Source organism: Schistocerca americana, chromosome 3 (genome assembly GCF_021461395.2).
Source record: "Schistocerca americana isolate TAMUIC-IGC-003095 chromosome 3, iqSchAmer2.1, whole genome shotgun sequence".
Classification (NCBI taxonomy): Eukaryota; Metazoa; Arthropoda; class Insecta; order Orthoptera; family Acrididae; genus Schistocerca; species Schistocerca americana.
Window position 1 is genome coordinate 660072230 of NC_060121.1, and position 23843 is coordinate 660096072.

Sequence of the window (23843 nt, forward strand, 5' to 3'; positions counted from 1 at the left end):
CTGCACACCTTTTCAAGACTGAAATAGATGCTAATGAGTTGTTGCTTGCATAGGAAAGTTGAATAGCTACCTTCAACAATATCAAGGTATCAGCAGTAGAAGGATATACCCTGAAATAAAAACTGAAAGTGACTTAGGAGCTGCCTGCACATGAAAGAACAAAGTGGTACACAATCAGTGCCACAGGCCTACTGACAAAGTGGGATGAACACTTCGACAAGCATTAGGGGCACTAAAGGATTCCCTTGGACAGTTGGTGGAGTTTCCTTTATTCCACATACAAATGAATAGGGTAAGGAGGGTATTTATAGTTGTCCTTGTGAAGCACCACTAAGGGCACATCAAATTTTCTAACCAGGTGTTGTGTCACAAGCCACAGATAGTGCCTAATGCAGTTGTCACATGGATAAGGGACTGTTGTAAGGTTTCTTGGTGATGGAACTCGTGGAGATTAGTGGTGGTGACCCCTTGTGCAATGCTCTCTGGCTGGTCTGGAAATAATTTCTCATTAAGCCAGTGAGCAACTCCCACATTAGTCATAAACCGTCGAACATCTCCCATAGTAATGTAATCTTTTTAGTAAAATGTATGAAGTTCAGGAATCATTTCACAATATCTTCTTGTTCTCCTTAATAATTAAGGAAAGCAAGTTAGAGTAATTAAAGACTCCATGACACATTTTTAAGAGTAGTTCACAAAAAGATTACTTGGGATGAAATTTATAATGAACCAAATGCTAACACAAAATCTAATTTATTCTACGATAAATTCCTATAATCATTTGCAAATAGCTTTCTGCATAACATAATCAGGAAGAATTAAACAGCTACGTAAAAAACCATAAATCACTAGAGGGATTAAGACGTCTTGTGAAAAAAAGGGGAAATGTATAGATTGCAAGAACAAGTAGGAGACCCTGTAGTAGTTGCGCACTACAAAAACTACTCAAAATTACTAAGAAAAGTTATTAAAAAAAATCAAGGAACTTGCACATGATGTCAGAAACCAGTAATTCCAACAGGCTTAAGGCATTACCGAATGTAATGATTTGAGAGACAGGACAACCAGCCATAGAACAGGATAACATCACTACTGAACTGAATGGAGGGGCTATAAATGATGAGCCACACATAGCAAATATATTAAATGGTCATTTCTTAAATATAGGACAAATAGTTCAGCACAAAACTCACACAGCATGTTGAAAAATTAACTCTCATAAAATTTAGTAATATAAATGTAACATCAACATTTCCTTCAGAAATTAAGAAAATTATATACTGCCTCAAAAATAAAAATGTGTCTGGTTTAGATGGTGTTTCCAATGGAGTACTGTCCGCCCCCAGTAGCAGAGTGGTCAGCACGACAAAATATCAATCCTAAGGGCCCGGGTTTGATTCCCGGCTGGGTCAGACATTTTCTCCGTTCAGCGACTGGGTGTTCTGTTATCCTAATCATCATCATTTCATCCCCATTGACACGCAAGTCGCCGAAGTGGCGTCAAATCGAAAGAATTGCACTCGGCGAACGGTCTACCTCAAAGTGCCAATTGTTATATGCTGCAAGCTATCTAAGACATTAGACTGTGCGAATCATAGTATTCTAATACATAAATTGTAGTTTTATGGGATTGATGGTATAGACAATCAATGGTTAATGTCTTATTTACCCAAAAGAATGCAGAATGTTGAACGTAGTAGTTCAACCAATATAGTACGGGGATGTATTTCCGGCTAGAGAGAAATTAATCTTAGGTCTGCTATTGTTCCTCACAGATTTAAACTAGATTCCATCTTATAGTCAACAAGCAGAAATAGTTCTTTTTGCAGATGACACTAGTATTGTAATCAATCCAAGCATACATACAAAAACAGAAATAATGGTTAACAATGTTCTTAAAAGTGTCACTGACTGGCACTCTGCGAATGGTTGCATCCTCAATTACAAAAAGATGCAGCATATTTAGTTCCACATATCTAGGGCTACTACAGCAATGATAAGTGTAACACATGGCGAGAAAATAATAAACAGGGCAGAAACTTCAAAATTGATGTGTGTCCTTAATGATGAGAATTTAAACCAGAAAAAGCACAATTTTGAAACTCCTAAAACAACTTACTTCAACCACATTAGCACATAGAACTCATTGCAAATCTCGGGGAGAGAGAAATCAGTAAGTTGACAAATTTTCATTCACTAATGTCATATGGGATAAGGTCCTGGATTAATTCATCTTTCACCCTCAAGCATTTTTTATGACACAAGCGAGCATATGGCGTACTTTGTGTACATGTAAAGAATAGATGTCTTCATGTTACCAAGGTACCATGTAAGAGCAAAACCAGTTTTGTCTCAGCTTAATTAAACAATGACAAAATAAACTTACTTTATATGAGCTAAGCCACTGTTTAATCAAAAAAATAATGTAATAAATTTTCGTTATATAAGTCTGTTGTCACGTACAATGTTACCCACTGTAACGATCAACTCAAAGCATTAAACAGCACAGTTGCAAGAGATCCTAACCAACTGCTTATTCAATTGCTAATTATCTTGTAAGCAAACACCTCACTGTAGGAATGTGCTGCCACCTCAGAAAGTGGGTCATTTACTTGACAGATCGTAAAATTTTTCTTAGCTAGTTTGTGCTTTATTTTATAATATTGCTGCTCACTTGAATGTACAACAGCACAACATCTCACTGTGTTGGCTGAAGCAATAAAATTTAAAAAAAAAACAATGGAATGGTATAGACAATGTTGTTTGTGATTGGCACACTTTATATATAGGTGTCCCTTCTTGAGGGTTAAGAAAGAAAGCCTTCACTGCTCAAAAATGTGCCATAAGAATATGTGGTGCTCACCCACAATCATATTGTAGAAATCTGTTTAAAGTATTAGACATTCTGATTACTGCTTCAGATTATATTTCTTCCCTCATGTATTTTGTTGTAAATAATACACTACAGTTCATACAGAACACCAATGCACATAATTACAATGCCAGAAGGAAAAACAAAATTCATTACTCCACATTAAGGTTGTCTTTGGCCCCAAAAGGCTGTGCACAATGGTGAAACCAATTTCTGATAACCTCTGAAAAGGACACGGTGTTCTCTGCAACTACCTTGATTTTTGAATGGATGCATCGGCAATTATTGGATCGCGGTCATCATGTGATCCACCCATCCTGTCACTGAGGTGTGTAAATGCAGCCAACTGGATAAATAGTGACCAGTTTGTGTTACTCAGTATCCAAAGCGATGGCTTCCTTACAAGCACTGCTCAATATGCTAAATTTATTAAAATGGTGATATAGAGTGCCAATAAACAACCACTTTCTGCAGAGCACTGTCTCCACAGGTGGAGGAGAATATTGAGAGGTAAATGATAAGGACCTATACAATTGCTCGTGTAGCCCCATCCACAGAAGATAATCTTTCCGAAGGTGTAAGATTCCCCAACAGTTTGCTCATGAGGCCGATGAAAGAGTGCCTCAGCACACATAATAAGCATTAGAAAGTCCCCAGAAAGGAAGAAGGAATGGAGCATCTGTACAATAAAAGTTAGTGAGAGCCACACTGTACATATTCTTGCTCCGTAAGATGTACACATTGCTAAAATAACTGTAGCAAGGCACTGAGAGGGGCAAGGAGCAGTATTCATTCTTGAGAAAATGTTTATATTATCTGAAAAAGATATCCTTTCTGTGAATGCTGTTAAGTGGTGTCAGGCTCATTTCCATATCTCTCTCAAAGGCACAGATGTGTTCTCTGTGTTAGGAGTTAAAGTTCCTCCACATGAATCTTGGCCACATTTAGATTCCACTGAAGTAAATGAGTAATTTTATTGGAGAGACTTTTCTACGTATACCCTCTCATCTTGCTGCCAATACTGTAAGCACATACCAGGCCACACCATCTGCAGCTTCTGTACAGATGACATTTTGAATTCCTTTGACAGTATTGGCGGAACATGTTCCATTTTGTCAGCAAGGTTTTTCTAAGTATGCTCCCTCATCTTGTTGCCAATATGTAAGCATACAGCATGGTACATTGTCCACTGCTTTTAAGAGATCTTCCAGAGTCCTTTGACAGCACTAGCAAACATGTTCTGATGGCTTCTGAATCACCTCTTTGTTTCTAGTTCTTGATTGAGCTTTAGCTACAGAGTATTGGTGGTGTTTATTTTGGCGTTCTTAGGATGGATCACCCCTTTTTGTTTCGTACTGTCACTAGTAGCTTCCCATGTGTTCCACTCCTTGCTGCAGCTAATTAGATGGGTATTAGAATGATGGCAATAATGTAAAAAGTTCACAGCGATGAACACGTATTTGTACTTGTTACTTTGTTGCATCCGGATGGCTGCATAAAATTTTGTCCCAGGCTACACTACCACTGAAACGAAAGGTAGAGAGAGGGTTTCATGAATGGAATATCATCTAACATTTTATGCAGGTATACAAGGTAGTTACAAGTCCATGCAGCTGACTTTATTACAATAATTCACAGGCTGGAGATGTGCATGTGTAACCTGCTTCATGACCTCTTCCAACATTTGGCTTCTTGTGTGCACTACTGAAATTAAATATCAGTGTATCTTAAAATACTGATAAAGGTTGTTTTTGTGTATGGTTGCCTTTCAAATACAGAAGACTGCCTGAATGTTAATGACAAGACAAATGAATGGTTTCAAAAACTGATTTTGTTCAGTCAAATGAAACAACCTAATAAAACTAGAATGAAACAACCTAATAAAACTAGGTTCTGTGGTGACATCAGCTATATACAAATTTTGCACTCGCTCCCCAGGTTTGAGTGGTGTCAGTCATGTGAGACAACTGGCTGACTAGTCTCTTGACAGTTACCCCGTTACACAGAAATTTTCACTCCATCTCTGGGATGAATAGTTCCATTTACATACTTGCTTACCCTTTTCAGTTATACATGAACTATAATTATGTTGTCAAATGCTGAGGTGATGTGAACAAAAAAACAATATTTTTAAATTATTCGGTGGCTTAATCATGTGTTTCTTGGACACATACTGTCACTTGTTGAAAGTATTTTTTGTGAAAAATACTCATCTTCATTTGCTAATTTTCTTTGAAATTCTTTAATTAATGTAGTTTCAGAATATGAATCATCCTTCAAGATATTGTACACTGTAAATCGTGTGGAACTTATCTTGAGGATCACTTTCTATGCAGTCATACAATTTGTCCCATTTCCACACCACTGAATATTTCAGTATTCTGATCAACACAAAGTTCACTATTAAGGAAGTGCACTATTCAAACTAAAAGATATGTACTGGCAGTAAATAAAAAGGAAATACTGGAATGACAGTAAGAGAGACAGAGTGAAGTCAGCAATAATGATTTAATGACATGAAAGATCTAGATTGATACTGAGTCCAATTGTCTCTCCCAGCTGCCCAGAGGTTTGCGAACACACTTTCAGGCTGTTGTGTAGAGACAAGTTTAACTTTGAAACTGAAATAAGGATATGAATAGCACTTCTTCACACCCATTAAATACTGTACCTACAACTTTTCACAACCTGTGAAATTTAAAAAGGTTCGTGAGCATTACTGTGATTTGTGCCTACATATCTGGTGATTTTCTTTACAGTACGTTTACTGTAAGGAAGGCAATGGCAAACCACCTCCACTAGGACCTTGCCTAGTATGACGGTGCGGGTCTCCTGCACCGTTCCCCTACGCTCTGTCAAAGAGTATGGGGCTTCATCATCATGTTTACTTCCACACAAATAAATGGCTGAACAAATGTTTACGAGCTAGATTCAAATAATTTACCCTGTAAGTAAAATGGAATGCAAACTACTGCTAAAATTTGGCAATGTTTCTTTCTTTTTCATGTACCCCTAAGGGAACTTTTTCACTCAACTTTGTACCCCAAACAATATATAAGCTAAACTAGTAATGCATTAACTGCATCTGGAACAATTTAATCCACAGCAATTTATTAATCAATTGCAAATTATGAAAAGAAGAATTAGTGTATATTCAGTACATAAGTAAATGAACATGTCTGATCTGGCTTACTCCCTGAAATGTCATCACAGTCCCGTCCCCCCCCCCCCTTCCCCCAACAGCACAGGTATCCTTTGGGGTATGCGTACTCCAACTCTGTATCACTGCTGTAGTTTAACATATGGAAGTAGTACAGACTCCACGTTCATTCATAAGAAATGAGTAATAATCCAACCATACGTACAAACTACAACCAACTGAGTTGACTGGAAATAATGTTATTCCCATAGACTGGTTTTACTCAAATAAAAAATGAATAACTCAACTTTATCATTAAACTACAAGCAAATGAGTTGACTGTTTTTACAACAAACGACTGAACAACTTTTTGTTTCACTGTTCCTATCATTATTTAATCTAACCTGGCAAAGTAAGTGAATCACACAAAATATACTGACATATTGTATAGTTCAACATATGGTATTCATCTAACATTTTACACTCAAGAGCAGTTCTGATTGCTTCAGTTTATGATTCTGCAAGTGATAATTCAATTCTAGAGGCATCTGACAGATCTTTAACTTATAAAAACCAGTTCAAATGCATTTTCAATATATACAGGGTAGAGAAAATTGTCACAAAATTTTATCCTGGATAGCTGATGCCATTAGGAACCAAAATTACTAATGCTGTGTAGGTCGACAACGCACAAATTTTAAACTACAGAAACTTGGCGCCACACGCTCTGATTGGCCACGGGATTGCCCTGTTGCTGGATGCTCTTCACAGCGCATGACTGGGAACGTTTTACCTGCCAGAGATCATGATGTATCCAAGGCGGCCCAAAAGCTCATTAGTGGCGTGCCAGCCTTCCACTTTGATGGCGAATCCATCAGGATCCAGACACATTCACTGTAGTTTCACGATGAGACGTACAGGGACAAACCCGTCGACAGCTGTTAGACAGCGAGTCTTTTACAAATTGTGCTGGTCCTGAAACGGACCTTTTCTGTAGCTAGGACATTGTTTACTTAAAGCAGTTGCTTGAACTGGCGACCCTCTGATGCGACAAGCTTGGTAACATCGAACGGTGTTTTGACGAACTCTTTCAAAGATTCGTGGAATTGCCCTGATGTGCATGGTGGCATGTTAAACGCGATCCATTAATTCCTGTTTGTTTCTAGGTGGTTCACGTCTGGGTGGGTGAATCGAACCTTGAAGAATCCCCACAGGAAAAACTCCGGTGGCTCGAGATATGGCGATCGCGAGGGCTATGTCCTATGAGCACCTCTGCCAATTACCCGGCCGTCGAAGAGTTCATTTAAATATCTGCAAACAGTATGACTTATGTGCGGGCGCATCATCATGCTGCAACCACATGCGTAGCCGTATGTCCAGGGGAACCTCTTCCAGAAGGCCAGGTAGAGTTTCTTGCAAAAAAGTAAAGGTAATTTGCTCCCGCAAGTCGAGGAGGTAAACGGACCAGTCCAATCAGATTGTCACCAACAATCCATGCCCAAACGTTGAGCGAAAATCATTCCTGGTGTCCATGGACATATATGATGTGAGGATTTACCCCTGCCCAGTAATGAAAATTTCGAGTGTTGTATGGAAGGTGCACTCGTCGGTAAACAACACAATGGCGGGGAAGTTGGGATCTCGTGCAACATGTCGGAGAAGACACCAGCAAATGTTCATAGTCCGCCACAGGATTTAGGTCTTGGACAGGGCGGAAACTAAATGGAAGCTGACCATCTCCCTCAAAACTGCCCAGACTAACCAATGAGTGAACCCCATCTCATGTCCAACCACTGGAGTACTTGTCGTCGGTGCTTCCTCGAAGCCCTCGAGAACAGTCTCTTCAAATGTAGCATCCTGTCATGTTTGAGGTCTTCCAGCACCACCATATCCCCCTAATGAGCCAGTTTCGCCAAGTCGTTGGTGAATTGCTGTAAACATTTGCGGGTATGGGTGGCGTCTTGCTGGGTACCATTCCTCATACAACTGTCAAACTCCACGCACATTACTGTAGGCTAGTACATAAACAAAAGCCGTATCTCGTTGTTCTTCAAACAAATACTGTGCCGCCATGCTTACTGTATGACTAAATCACAGGTGATGTGTGCACGCTCCGAAGCGAAGCTTATGTATGAATGCCTCCGACATGAGGTGGAGACGAACAGCAAGACCTATTCGACACATGTGCGTATCATGTTGGGGCAGTGATGGGGCAAGGGACGTTTCTACGTGTGAACTGATAACCATAGCGCTGTCCGTCAACCGACAAACGGCAACAGGGCAATCCCACAGCCAAATCATAGCATGTGGCGCCAAGTTTCCATAGTTTAAAAATGGTGCATTGTCAATCTACACAACTTTAGTAATTTTGGTTCCTAATGGCATCAGCTATCCAGGGTTAAAATTTCATGACAATTTTTCTCCACCCTGTATAAGGATTAACCTTCTAGAAAGTTTGTTCTTTCTTTTTCTTTAGAATGATTATCCTTTACTACAGATTTATTCTGTCATTATTGAAATGTTTAAAAATGTTTTATTATAGTCTACAGTTGCATTTTTTATACAATGATAAGTTTTGTTCAGTTACAGAACATCTTTGGATTAATAGTAGTTGCAGCACAACCAGCAATTTCAGATGTTTTTTTTATTACAGTTTCTATGAGCCACACTGTATACAACCCTCAAAACAGACTGGTAACTGTGCAACTTCTACTGATCCAATGTTGTCCTGTGGCCATACCAAATCAACTGACAATGTGGATAAAATGAGACAGTACTCCATAAAAAAGGATATTTTAATAATCAAATTGTTACAGGTTTTTCCACTCAACAGTATGTGCAGCTTTCATCAGCAGTTTAGTCTTTAACTACAGACTACTATGGAGGACTAGAAAATCGAGGACTCTTAGATGGCAGTTCCAATTGATCTATCAAAAGAATTTTGAGCAATTTTGGTCCCACCATAAGTAAGGGAAATAAAAATCAAGTTGAGCACGGCCCTGCATACCTGCAAAGGTGTTGATCAGTTCAGGAATCACCCACACCCAGCTAAAGCTAGCCAAATTCCTCAGTGAACTGACCATTCAGAACTACACTGGTGTCCAAAATTAAAGCAACAAACCACTATTTTCCCGTCCTGTGTCTAATTCATGACATAATCATACAAAATGTCAACAGATGTCTGTATGAACGTGTTGTGCATGGAAGATGGCATTCTGGTCAACAGACAACCACGCCAACAATGTCAGGGCACCTGTCAAACATTACAGTGTTTGCCAGGTAGTCCCATATCCACAATCGCTGTAGCCCAATAGCTTAATGTGAATCGTTCTGTTCTTTTTTGGATGTGGCGACAGTTTATAGAGATCAAAACTGTCCTGAAGACAAGGGCCGGGCCGATCATGTGTAACATCAGGAAGAGAGAACCATTATTTGGCTGTAAGGTACCGCCTTAGTACTGAATCTCGTTGCATCCACTGGATGTGTTGAAGTGCGGCAAACAGTGTAAAGAAGGCTTCAGCAGAGTTGGCTTTATTGTTGGACGTTTGTTTCTACACAGAAGAGAACATCTAGAGTGGTGCCACCAACATGCTACCTGGACAGTTGAACAGTCCAATGGCCTGTTCACAGATGAGTCGCAATTTGGGCAGGACAGTGGTTCTCGATGGATTCGTATATGGAGAGAACGTGGAAAATGATTTCGGAACCCAACCATTGTGGAAAGAGACTGGTATCTAAGATGATCCCTAATGGTGTGGGCAGTGATTATGTTCACCACTCAAACACCTCTTCATGAAATTGTATGGTTAAGTCGGCAAGGTTTAACTGCTGTCAGGTATCGTGATGATATCTTGGGACCTCACGCGCAGTTCTTGGAAGGAGCTGTAGGCAAAGACTTCGTAATGCTGAGGATAATGCTAGACCTCATAGTGAACAGGTGGTTGATGTTTTCCTGGAAATGGAATATATTGCACGCATGGCTTGGACTGCTTACTCTCTCGATCTGAATCCCACTGAGCACGTCTGGGATGCACGAGGGACATGGGTTGCATCACGTCAGCACCCACCAAACCCTCTCCAAGACCTGCAAGTAGTGCTGCAGGAAGAATGGGCATTATTGGTTCAACATGAGATTGAAGGCATCATTCACAGCAGGCCCCATCATTTGTCAAGTGTGTATTACTGACAGAGGTGGTCACACTCCACACTGAATGCATTAACCAGTTGTCAGAAAGTGTATGTAAATCTGTTACATTGGGAAAAAATAAAAAACACTTTTGAGTCCCATTATGCATGTTGCAGTTGTTTACATTCTGTATTCTCTATATTATTTCTGTTTCACTGTCACCTGATAATACTGTTTTGTGGCAAAATAAATGCAACCTTGCAAGATTTCGGTTTGTTCCTTTAATGTTGGACACCAGTGTATTTAGGAGGCACTTAGCTATACATTGCAAGCAATACCCACAACTGTACAAGCAACAAAACATCTGTGCAATGGTAAGCGGTAAATCTTTGCTAGTATTAACACGTAATGTAATAATTGAATACCAGCAAAAAAGATAACATGTGAGCAACTGAGACAAAACAGAGTACAACAAAAACGTAAAATAAAAATACAAATGAGAAAAACGGCAACAAAAGTGTTAGGTGCAATGTTTGGAAATTAAAGGCAAATGAAATAAAATGGAAAGCGGCAACATAAAAGAAGCAATAAAACAAATGACCAATTAGTGGGGCTATCAGCAGTGACATCAGACAAGGAAAATAAGAATACTTAGAGGTCAAGAAATTAATAAGAAATGGGAGAGATGTTATACATTTAAAATAAAATTTTAAAAAAAGCTGGGGACAAATTAGTATACTGAGCAACAGGAGTTAAAAGGACATTTTAATAATTCATTTATTGCATGTTTCTCCATTTGACAATGCATAAAGTTCCCACTGGTAATTCTGTTGCTGACTACTCTGCACAATACTCTCTCTGAGAGAGACATCATGTAAACCGCAGTTACTACCTAAGTTGTAACACTACTTCAGGCTTGTGTCGAGTTATCCACGGACTTAGAGGTTGCAAGTTTGTAAATAATAAGCTTGAAATACGCAGCTAAGGTGCATATTTTCTCAGATTTGATGAGTTTGCCAGCTAACATGAAAGCAAAATTGCCACTTGTTTCGATAGAGTAAGCTTTAGCTCAGACTATTTGAAAATATCTCCACTGAAATCATCTTACAGTCACCATGTTGTTTATGACACTTACCGCACATTTGAGACAACACTGGTCAAACCCAAGGACTACTATCAGATATTACTTTTTATCCGCAGTACGCTTACTGCACACAGTGCAGTCAGACAAACAGAAATTGAGTTATGCTTTGTCCATTACCCCATTCATCTATGAAAGTTAGTAATGAACAGTAGTAATTAATGACTAACGTCTTGTAGAGCCTAAATTAAGAATCATATGATGTTGAAGAGTACACAAAAATGATTAACAGTGGCTTCACTCATCTGAAATCTTGGTTTTGGTGACACACCAATCTGCAGCATAGGCCAAGGTTAAGTTGAAATGCGTTTGAGAGTTGACAAAGTGTCAAACACTTCAGCTAATCCAACAATTGCGCAGAATTTAGGGCATCTATGTATCCCAACAAGTGGGACCATGCCTAATGCAAGAAAAATGTCATATTTAAGTGTAATTTATCTCTCTGTCAACAAATTTAGTTCAAACCATTATGTGCCTATCAGAACATATGGTCTTTACTCTTTCAGGGGCATTACAACACAAATCACTGCCACAAACTTTACAAGCACGTATGTATTCTGTACATATCTGGAGAATCTATAAATGATGGAATTTGAAATATATTTAAAATTAACTCTCTTTCAGTTTTGTAGACTAAGTACAGAGTTTAAAATCTGGAACAGAAAATCAGTGTCTACAAGCAACTGAATTGTCATTTGTCCACATTCTAAATATATATTTCATATTAGTAACCTATCACAGCATTTAACTATGATGAAAGAAAAGGGCAAATCAGAGAACTAAACTATAACTTTTCAGTAACATTGTCTTCTTGCTAGACACCAAAATCATAAGCACCTGAATAAAAGTTTTATCAACCAACAATGCCAAGTTTTGCCTCATGAACAATTTCATTTCACATATATATTATTTAGCTGAAGTACTTGCACTGACACACTAAACGTCATGTGGAATATGAAAATTGTAGTAAAAAAAAAAAACATACTGTATTTCCCCTACCTCTTATATCAACAACACATACTAATCCGTATTTTGTGCCTAATGCAACAATAGATTTTTCATGCGACGAACAGGAGAGGCTGGTAGGTAATAACTTTCCAGGTTTGACACAGCGTGTTGTGTTGCTTTTCAAATCCCAACAAACTAAATTCGATTCGTCGGCAGACACAACTAAATGAGGGTCAGCCGGTGACCAATCCATGCATGTTATCTTGTCAGCCATCTGGAATGCCAAACTCTCTCGTTATACGGTGAAAAAATATTACACAGTGTAGTATGTGTATATAAATCTTACGTACTCCATGAGCGTTATGAGCCAAAACTACGGTACACAGGTTTGTGTCCCACATTTTAACTACCGAATCGCCGCCGACAGAAGCCAGCCAGTTTGTGTAGCTATTATTCCCAACAGACTTACAGAAAGTTATGGCATTTACTTTATCTTTATGTGCTTCACATATTATCTTACAGTCAACAGTAAGTGCTGCTGGAGTGTTAACTAAAACTATATTATTCCGAGAAGCATAAGCAATGCGACCGGACTCCCCGCAGGATATCACGTTACTAGAATACCAATTCGGCGATGGGGGAAATATTTGTTCATCCATATCTCAAACATACAACACGAAATAAATACGTAAAAAAAGTTCAATATACAAAATCGACAGGCTCTGTAACGCAAAATATCGTTCACTTCTTGCGAAATAACAGCTGTTTTTATGCAAATGGGTTAGTCACTTCAAACCCTCAAACCACATTTTCAAAACACTTGTTAGTCGCGCAAATTGACATAGCATAGATATTTAAATACTGGATGACTGAAACAAATGAATGCATTCAAATTCGCCCGTCAGAGTTACTATCCCTAAAACCACCGCGACCTTCGACCATACTAGTATCTATGGTCGAAGACCGCGACCCATAGAGTAAATATCTCTGGAGTGAGCATTGCGTTCTGCGCATGTTGTCAACATTAAACCAGGATTGTCACGTGTTTTCGGGACTTCGATGTGCGTGTGTGCTTTCCGCAGAGTTTGAAGTTTATAATATCAAGAGTTTTTGTTGTGTTTTCACCGTTTGTTGATAGTGTAATAGCGATGGTGAATTGCTTTTGTTGCTACGGATGCAAAGAAAAATATGTGAAAGGAGGGATAGTAACTTTTCATGGGTACTATGTTTAAAAATTTCGAGACGCGTTATAATTATTGCTTGATTCTGTAGACCTATTTTTCTACGATTTTATGTCTATAAGATAGATATTACGGCTCGTACAAAAGCTTACAGACAATCGCTTCTTCTCGTAAATTTGCTAGTGGAACAGGAAAGGGAATGGTTAGTTGTTTCAGCAAATAGTATCCTCCATTCATTTATCAGTGACTTGTCGATTATGTAAATAGATTTGAAAGACGGGAGACAGGTAAATTCAATAGAGTGGGAGTCTGTAATTGTCTTCGTATAATATGTGTGTCCAAACATTTTGGTTTACGATAAAGTTACAGTAGGAGACCATGTTAAGTGTGTAGGACATGGAGAATGATTATGTGTGATTTATATTTTAGTTTCCCGAAGGATGAACAACGAGTAAAGATGTGACTCCAGAAAATAAGGAGGAGTAATTTTGTCCCCACAAAATATTCCAAAGTATGTTCAAAAAACTTTGAAGAATAATGTTTAGACAGAGAAAAATTTGGACGTGTGTGGCTGAAGGTAGATGCTATAACAACTATTTTTAATTTTCCACAGTACCTACTACAATTCCAGAATTCAGCTTAAATACATTTTCTGCACAAATCAAATAAAAAACACAATAGTGTAGCCTATCAAAGTACACATTCATCTTCTTTGGTGTATTTTGCCTTCAATTTATTTTCTGCACCATTTGATTAAGAAGCGTAAAATATTAGTAAACATTCCCCAAACTCTTTCATTTATGTCACTTTCCACTTCCCTTAATTGTGTTATATGGGTTGACTGTTACATGACCAACTGCATTTGCTTTACAATACACTTATTCTCCGATCGTCTTTTTCCCCCTTCTTACTCAGTCTACTATTTATTTAATAAACTGGGAGCAAGTACGTAAATTGCGTTAAATAAATACTTCAAAGTGTCACCAGTAAGAAAAATTGTGTTTTAGGTCGCAAAAACGAGAAAATAAATACGCAGAAGTAGCAGAAAAATGGACGAATCAGCAGGGATATAATCCCTAATGTGTGGCAAATTCGGTGTTTTTCAGACACTTGCAAAAGTACTAGTGTACTATCAAATCGTTTTGCAAGACTATCACTGCAAAAATGTACGTCAGGCTCTGTAATACTATAAAGTGCCGTATCATATCGAAAACTACCAAAAATCGAGTGCATCTGAACTGTGACACATATCGTAAAGAAGCAGAATGCAATATCACTTGCCCTTTAAAGTTACGTAGCTGGTTTATTCCTGGTATCAAATGGATACTGCTAAAACGTCTGTGCAACATATATAAATAATCCATGACACGTACGAAAAGAATCCGTCTGTACTAGGGATGCAGTGACATTCGAAATATACAGGGCGCTATACGGACAAACACACGACGTCCCGAGAACACGTGACCAGGCCGGCAATGTATGTTCAGTTGACAACACAAAATCTGCTCTGCGCTTGTGAATGCTCACTCCAGAGATATTTACTCTATGCCTCGACCGTAGGGTATAGATTAACTTGTGTGTGGGGCTTCGACCATAGCGAACATAGATACTAGTGTAACTTGTGTCTGGGGCTTCGACCATAGCGAACATAGATACTAGTAGACTGGCCTTGCTGTGCAGAAGCTATAGGCCTGGTGTGGCTCCAACATAAACCACGTGACTGTTGGCCAAACGTGGCGGGATTTCAAATCAGCAGTATGCCATCCTATGTTTGTATCGTATTTTCCCCACTTTTCTCAATTGACTGCCAAACGCTTCCAACAAAAATTACTTTTTATTTGCGAAAAATTATGCCAGAACTACATTTGACCTGGATTTGTTCACAGTACCATTTATAAAATCTAACAAATACATCGAACGCCACTCTGGTGCCCAGCAGGACGAAATTACCATAAACTATCAATTAAAGTAAAATTTCGTTAAAATTCTTTTAAACAGTAAGAGTGGGCTCGTGTGAAAACTTTAAACATTGGATTCGCCGCGTTTTGAGCTCTAGTCACTTATAAAAGAAAGTGGGATATGGGAATCATGTCAACTACAGGTGCTAAAATTTTCAGTATCAATTTTAGGTGTACTTCAAAGGTTCATTTCCCAATATTTTTACAAAAGTTTAAACTATCAGTTTTAAAACAAAATTAATTTTAGACGAAAGGTGAGACTTTCAAGTTTCAGAAAATAATTTTGGAGCCTACATTTATTTAATAGTATTAGAAGGTAGAAAAAATTCTCTTAATGTGTCGACTATAGGTGCTCTTACCTTATTATAATCTTACTTGAATATACAAATCCTTGCTACCTGTGGGCTATTAAGTGCCACAAAATGAATAATGCATATACCAAAGTGAATATTGTGCACCGTAGTAAAAGATGTCAATTATGACTCAAGAAACACCTATAAAATTTCAACTGAAACAGTCGTTACAGCTCTCAATTTAACCAGGGCAGGCCATAAATTAAAAGTTCCAAGAGACTATGCAATGATTTTAATTTTTTAACAGGTATTTCGTCACAGTTGATGAAAACAATCTCAAGGAAATCTCTTTTCAAGGTTAAAACACTGTTGTCAACTTCTGTCTTAAGATAGTCATTCTGTGGGAAACAAACTGCAAAAAATTCCCACAGTGAACTGTGACAGTATATAATTTTTTAAGAAAACTATCTAAGGGACACTTTTCACTCCTAATATCGCAAAACTGTACTGACCCTCATCCAGATTAAGAGCTATTTTCCAGGGCACAAACAGGTTGGAGCTCATCTGCCAAAACAAAAAACATTTGGCAGTCTCTCAGTACAATAAAAATAGGGGCTCTTATTTCAGAAAAATAATGCCTGTACAGTGATCTGATTTTGTTCTGACACTGTGTGGGATCATGAGGAAATTTTTCCTTGCCTCTGAATAATAATCATGTGGGCATAAATCAAATAAAACTCCCCTTTAATTACATATTAATGATTATCATTGCAGTTTGTGAACAATTTGAATAGCTTACTACAAATGCAGCAGAAGACAATTAGTCAACCTAGAGCTTAAAAACTCACAGGAAAAGTTGTTCTTACACTGAAAAGTGAGGTCTGTTTTCTGCAGAGTTGATAAACTGCCAATGCCATGCACAATGTCACATTTTCATGACTCTTGTATCAAATTTTGGAAATTGTTGCGTATGAATGAAATATATATACCTGTACTTGCTTCACTCAAACATCATTCCGAATTTCTTATTGCAAGCTTATGCGACAAATCCTTAGTACCTGGTGTCTGTAGTGGATGCATATTGCCAGAGGTGAACACTATCCATTGCAGTAACAACTGAGGTAATAGAAATACTTTTGTGCTCGACACTCCAATATTTACAAACATGCACTGCCAATACCATGCACAATCTCACATTTTCACTAAGTTCCTTGGCAAATTTTGAAAGCTGTTGCATATGAATGAGATATATGTACCTGTACATGCTTCACTCAGAGCCTACTGAATGTTGTATTACAATCTCATCTGACAAATCCTTACTACCTGGTGGCTATTATGTATCTATAGCAGACAATTTACTGAAGTGAACACAATCCATTGCACCAACTACAGTTGATTAAGAATCAAGAAACTGGTTTAAACTTTTACATGAAACAACTTTTGGGCGTTTGAGTTTCCATAGATAACATGAAAAGAAATACATGTGGATTCTTTCAAGTGCTTTTCTCATTTTAAATTTATTACACTTTTTTCTCAGTTGCTGCAAGTATTCACAGAAAACTAACATCTCTTGGGAAAAAATAGATACTCAGAAAAAATTAACTCAATACTTTATTTCACAACATTATTTTATTTCTTACAAAATTTTATTTCACATTTTCTTTCTTACAACACAATATTTTCCAACAGATTTATTTCTTAAGCCCATATTCTAAGAGGGCAGAACAATGTTTAACAGATAAAAAGATATAGAAGACGCTGACAAGAGAATAAATCTAGTAAAAATATAAGAGCCCAAACAAATTAACAACACAACATACAGACCTAGAAGGAACAAAAAATAAAAAAAGACAGTACATAAATATATATATTCTGTTAAGAGCAAAAGAATATCTACATAAAACAAATGAATCCAATTGGTCTGAAAACAGAAGTAAAGTCCAAACATATATTGAAAAAGGCTTTGTGGATGCAGTAAGGGCACATAGAAAGGCTAAGAACTCCAGATACCTCAGTCTGTACTTTGTGTAGACATCATGGTTCAAACATTAATAATAATAATCAACATAACATTGGCAATTATTAACTCTAATGTAATAGGGATCAGGCATAGAATATTTAATGTCCCTTAAACAGCACAGTTTTTGTGTATAAACTCCTCACACAACCTTTCTGGAATGTCACAGACGCTCCAAAATGGTGATTTCTAATTTTAAAATACTCAAATAAAATTGATTTAATTAGAGCATTTCTGTGATTTTCTGTGGGCTCAAAGTCCATAATATGTTCGTTGATGGATTGAAAAACACTACAATCAACATCTGCCATAGCACATGAAACAAGAACAAGCATAACATTTTTCTTTTACAACATTCCCTTCGCCTGTTGCAACCGATAAGCTTGCTCTGCTGCTTTGCAAATTTTAATAACGTCAGCAGAAGGCGTAACTAAACCTCCCACATTCTTTCTTCTGATTAGGCCAATGTCACTGTCCACTGCCCCACACAAGGAATTTGCACATTCTACACAATGTACTGACTTAGTCAATTTACGCACAATGAATCCTGCTATGTATGCAACAACATTTCGTACATAATTTGACAGCTGTTCAAATGAGGTAGCAGGAATGCTGTATGAGTGATCATGAGAGACTGATGCAACATCTAGGCCTAACTTCTCTGAATTACAATTGATAGCTGATGTAAATGGGTTAGATTGCATCACATCCAGTCCAGAAGATACACTGAGAATGGAACAATCTGCAGTATCGAAAGTAGATCCAAATTCTGACCCTCTTACCTGCTGATGGATAAGCAATCGTTTGTAGGCTGCTTTGAATTGAGCTGCTGTGGGATTGTTGTTATCACCACCATATCTTCTGATTGAGCTGAAAAATGTCTCTATGTGGTCCTGTAGTAATTTATATGTAAGCAAGAAATTTAGTTTTGGTTGAGAGCTGTCTATGAGGGAAACATATAATTTTCTTAGGCTCTGTATACATACAAGAAAGCCAAGGAAACCAGTCCTTCTGTTAGTATACAAAATAGATGGCCCATTAGCCTCAAGTCTCAGCTTCTTAATATGTTTTTCCACTTCATCAAGAAATGGTAAAATATGGCCAGCTGTCTGCATTGACAGAGGTGATTTATACCCTTTGGACAGGAGATTCCTACTATTGAAACAATCAAAAAGGTTGTTCATTGTCCTTATAAATTTAACTGTATGTTCACATCCTTTAAAGTCAGCTAGCTGCAAATCTTTGTCAAGGAATTCTAGAGCATTAGCTACACTACCACTAAATGTTTGCACAGCAATCCTTACATTCATTTTATGACGATACCACTCAACGTGTTTTGTTCTTACTTTTGTAGCAACCAGAAGTTTCTCGACTTTTTGCAGCTCATGTAATTTTAATACATAATCTCATTTTATTGGATTTCTGTTTCCATCGAAAATGACACCTTTACCAGCTAATGTATTGCGTATTAACTTGAACATGTGACATTGATCAAGGAATATGCAAACATCATCCTTACATAGAGCGTGTTTGAAAAAAGATTTCATTCTGCACGTTGAAAGACAGGCCCCTAGCTTGTCTACCATTGCAGTGTTTATGTGAGCACCACAAAAAGTAACAGAAATTACTTCTACTCCAGCATCATATGTAAATTTCAACGCCTCCTTAAGTAGGTTTGATTTTTCAACAGCACCCAGGCCATTCACTAAAAAGTAGCCAATAGGAATTTTCCATGAACCATTAAGAGCAGTCAACATGAATGTTAATGCCTCATTCGCAACGGGCAGATTGTCATTGTCAAGATCTGTACCATAATCTATGTAACCAATAAACTTATTTCCACAGAATTCAACATGCTTCCTTATGGCAATCTCATAAAATGACATGGCACAAAGCAATTTCTTACCTTTGCTAATGAGTTCCTGACTCTTTATTCTAAGTGCTATTGCTGCTTCTTTACTGAAACCAGGATCCCCATCAACAACACTGTACCATTTTCTTAATGTTCGTGGATGTGGCAGTGATGTTTTAAAATTTTTCCTTACGTAGCTATATGCCTTGCTACTGTAAAAATTCAGTGTTAGAGCAAAGGTCCGAAGAGCTCTGGATACGTATTTGCTTCTTTACCTTTACTGACACGTTGGAGCAACTCAGTAGCAGCATCTGATAGCAAAAAGCCACATCATTTAAGCATAAGTATTCCAACCTGCAATCAGTCATACATTTTAAAAATGACAGGCATTGTAAATATACTTGCCTTTAGTAAATTAGCCAGGGATTCATTTATAACACGATTATTTTCAAGATTATTTATCAAAGATTTCAAAGACAAGACTTTCTTCTTCATCCCACGAGATGACCGCTGCAAATTCTTTAACTTTCTGGCTTTGATGCTAATCTGCCGTCTTTCAACATCTATCACTTTTTCTGCTATGCCAGGAGTACACAAATCGCTATTCGAAAATTCCCCAATATACCTGAAACTTTTGTTTTTCGGGGTGTTCGTTTCCATATCGCATAACGTCCCTGTAAACAAAACAAAAATGCATGTTTTGAGGTATAATTTGTGGGCGAAGCATGTCCGAAATGGCACTTAACGTAACGTGCTACAGTTCTATTCTAATACAATATTTTACTAACTCGCAGTTGTTACACACATTCTAACAATATTCAGACTTACAGGCATTGGAAGCACAGATTTCAGAAGACGAGGCATCATCTAACGAACGCCTTCTAGTGTGTGATTTACGGAGCTTAGCCCTCTTCGATTTCATATGCTCCGGAAAATCGAAAAGTGTCGGGATAGCATCACTTCTTAGCCAATTCCCTCCAGTCTTAGCCCTATGAAAACATCAGGTTTAAAAATGACAGACATTGTAAATACAAATTATAAATATACATCGTAAATAATAACTAACCTATCAAAACATTTCTCCTCGAAGCGTTTCGAGCAAAGGCGCATATGTGTAGATGGCTTAAAGTTTTTCCGCTTCAGGGCCTGTATCCAAAGCTGCCTTCGGATTTCATCCTTAGGGAACCTATGAGTAGGAATGAGAAACAGTTATACTTACTTCTGTAACCGAATTATCACAGATACTTTCCAAAATGTAGTATGAGTCTGACTTTACAGGCACCACTTTCAACACTTTAATTTACGTGATACTCTATTTCAAGTGTAAAAAACATATAAAAGTCACTTCAGCAGATTTCAATAAACGCATATGCACTATCATAGGAACACTTACACGTGAAATCTAATGCCGTTTCCCCCGACAAAACGCTGAGTACAGCCATAAGCGCAACACGAAACAACCATGTTTTGCCAACATTCACGTGACTTCAGCCCAGAGGTGTTGGAGCCATGAAAATGACGTCAGGGCCAGTCTATTATATTTATGGCTATATTTATGGTCGAAGGTCTGGGGACAGCATATCTCGGTGCCGATTGGGTGCACTCGGCTGGCTTCGGATAAGCAGTTCATAGTGCTCTCTGGTGGCAGACAACGAAAGCTTACAGACAGTAGTCTTCTCATTCTGTGTCCTGTCCGCGTGGTTTTCTTTTGTACATCTGTTTACGTTAAGACAGCTTTCATTTAAAAAATGGAAAACTATAGGAACAATCTGTGCAGAGCAATATATGGACATAATAAAAGCTTTCATCATTAGACTGACCAAGATACAGGCATGATAATCAAAATTTTTCTAAAAATTAAGGTAAAAGTTATGTATTGGAATCCCTCCCCCACCCCCGCCCCCCCCCCCCCCGCCACCATGCTGCATTTTTCAATATGACACGAACACAGATGTATACATTAGGCTTCACTAACTGTCAATTTGTCACCATAACGAGATTTTCTGCTTTCACATTATTTGGCTTCCCCTACTCATAACCAAATTGTCATCTTCCACTGTAACCTAGATCTCGGGCTGCATTGCAGATCAATCTGTCGGCACAACCAACATTTCAGCTGGGGTCTAATGCATAATTTGAGCCAAAAGTAAGAATACTTACAAATGAACGTAGCTTCTTTCTTTACTTTAGGAGAGTGAAAGTCACTTGAGAAGCTAAGGGAATACAGATTTCTACTTAAATTGCAAATCCTTATTACAGTTTATATTTAAAGATCATTCTCCGTGACTTTTAATCTTGTATGTTTCAAATCTTGTTAACCCACAAAAGTATGGAAAGAACAATGTTGCCATCTTCTACAATCATACCAAAGAACAATGTTGCCTTTTTCTAGTCTCATACTAAATATTAGGCTTATCATATGTGTAATTTATGTCCTTTCATTAAAACCGAAACTGATGAAATGAAAAAAATTTTTTTTGAACAATCTGATATAGAATGTCTCATTTGTTGTATGTGCAATTTAAAATCTCATTTCTGAGACATTTCTAAATTTCAGACTGTCTCAAAGAAACATACCGTCACCTACTTTGTCATGGTTCTCAACATAAAAACAGAGCTGTGAGAGCTTGCTTTGTTTTTTAAGTTATTTTCATTAGCAGTAACAATTTTTTGTTTGCTTTTTATTGAGCAGTGAAAATACTGATGGCAATCAGTCAGCAGATGCAGATTTTATTCTAAACTCATACTGTTGATGGCACTAAAGAACGCTTCATAATTAAAAACACGAACTCCTGCAAAAGTTTGCATGTTACTAGCAATTTCTGCATCTGTCACATCTTTACCAAGAAAATTTCCTTTGTCACCCAGCATACCCACTATAAAACAGTTCATCTAATTTTAAAAATATTTCATGCCGTGGCAAAAACTACGTAAACACTGATACTGCATAGAAGCTGCTCCAATAATACATAAAGTTCCGCTACTGAAAGAACAAATTCATCTCCAGGTTAATGAAGGGAACCAGTCTTCATGACGTCTGTGCAGCCATCGCCGGTAAACACGGGATTCAGACCAATCCATGAGTGTATTACTCTATAGTCAGAAACGCATAGTGTTAGTCAGTTAATGTAATAAGAACTGGAACACTTTTCTCTTGTAAAACTATTGGTATTTTTTGGAGGACTTACCTATGTTTTCGGCTATGGGAAAATTTTCCAGAAATTTTTGTATAGTTCTTCATTACCATAAACAGTAGGTCCAAAAATCTGCATAAGTGGCCTAGGCACTTTGATAGATTGTGATGGGAAGACTGTGACAATGTACATGAGCTTTAAATCTTCAGTAACACATACAATTTTGAATTGCGCTCAGAATAAACCAAACAGGTTCTTGATCGAAAGGCAATTGTAAGCTTTCATACTCTATCAACAGGGAGTGCTGAGCACAACCAGTTGGCACACCTTATCGGCACCAAGATTTGCTGTCCCTAGATCCATCGGTTTAGAGTGGTCTAATAACTGTTTTGATGTAGGAGTAAAATCTCCCTATCTTACAATGACATCATTGTACTGTATGCTGAATGTGTGGCAGTGGGGCTTGAAGTCTCCTACTACCATCTGACGGTGGGAGTTCAAGGTTGCCAATAAGAAGTGACACAGCTGCATAGATAGCTATAGTGTTGGCTGTACCAAGGATTTCATATAATGAGTGACCATATCAAAACTGAATATTATTAGTGGCTGTACCAGGATTATCATTAGCTGTATCCAAATCCGAGTCCTTGAAGATGATAAGAGGAACAAGGTGGCGGCGCCAGAGCTGGGGAGTTATGGTGCCAATGTGTTGCAACCCATCGACCATTTCGTGCAGTCATTCACATTGTCATAGAGTCGCCTTGCCTTCTCTCAAACAGACGCCTTTAGAGAGACGATGTTTGTCTCTTAGTACAGTGTTACAATCCTCATGAGTTGAGGGGCAAGCAGGTTCCACCAAAGCACCTTAGCTGAAGGCGCTGGAGGGTCTGCACCCAGGATACACTAGGCCCTCACAGTGCAGCCATAGGTGAAGGAAGGGTGAACAACCATTTGGTACAGACAGAGCACGATGTCTAAGATCACTTCCCTGCTGGTGAGGAGGGGGCACAATGTTTTATCAGCTTCAGCCCCTTTTGGGTGATGTAATCTGCATATCGGTGGAAAAGTAGTTTGTTGTCCATCCGGACTCCTACACATTTGGTATCCAGGGACCATGGGACCTGGACGCCTGCAAAGTGATGTGATGAAGGATAGGGTGCCATTTAACGCAGTAGACCACTT

The 23843-nt window shown here is 38.1% G+C and overlaps 1 protein-coding gene across 1 annotated transcript in view; it reads right to left on the reverse strand.

Moving 5' to 3' along the window:
* Positions 1–13075, reverse strand: part of LOC124606551 (gem-associated protein 5) — a 344051-nt gene extending 330976 nt beyond the window's left edge. The window contains exons 1-2 of the mRNA XM_047138535.1: positions 12577–13075; positions 12278–12500 (exon numbers count right to left, since the gene is read on the reverse strand). Of these exons, the coding sequence (XP_046994491.1) occupies positions 12278–12500; positions 12577–12885 (532 nt within the window). The 5' untranslated portion in view covers positions 12886–13075. The remainder of the gene's footprint in view (positions 1–12277; positions 12501–12576) is intronic.
* Between the last annotated feature and the right edge of the window lie 10768 nt (positions 13076–23843).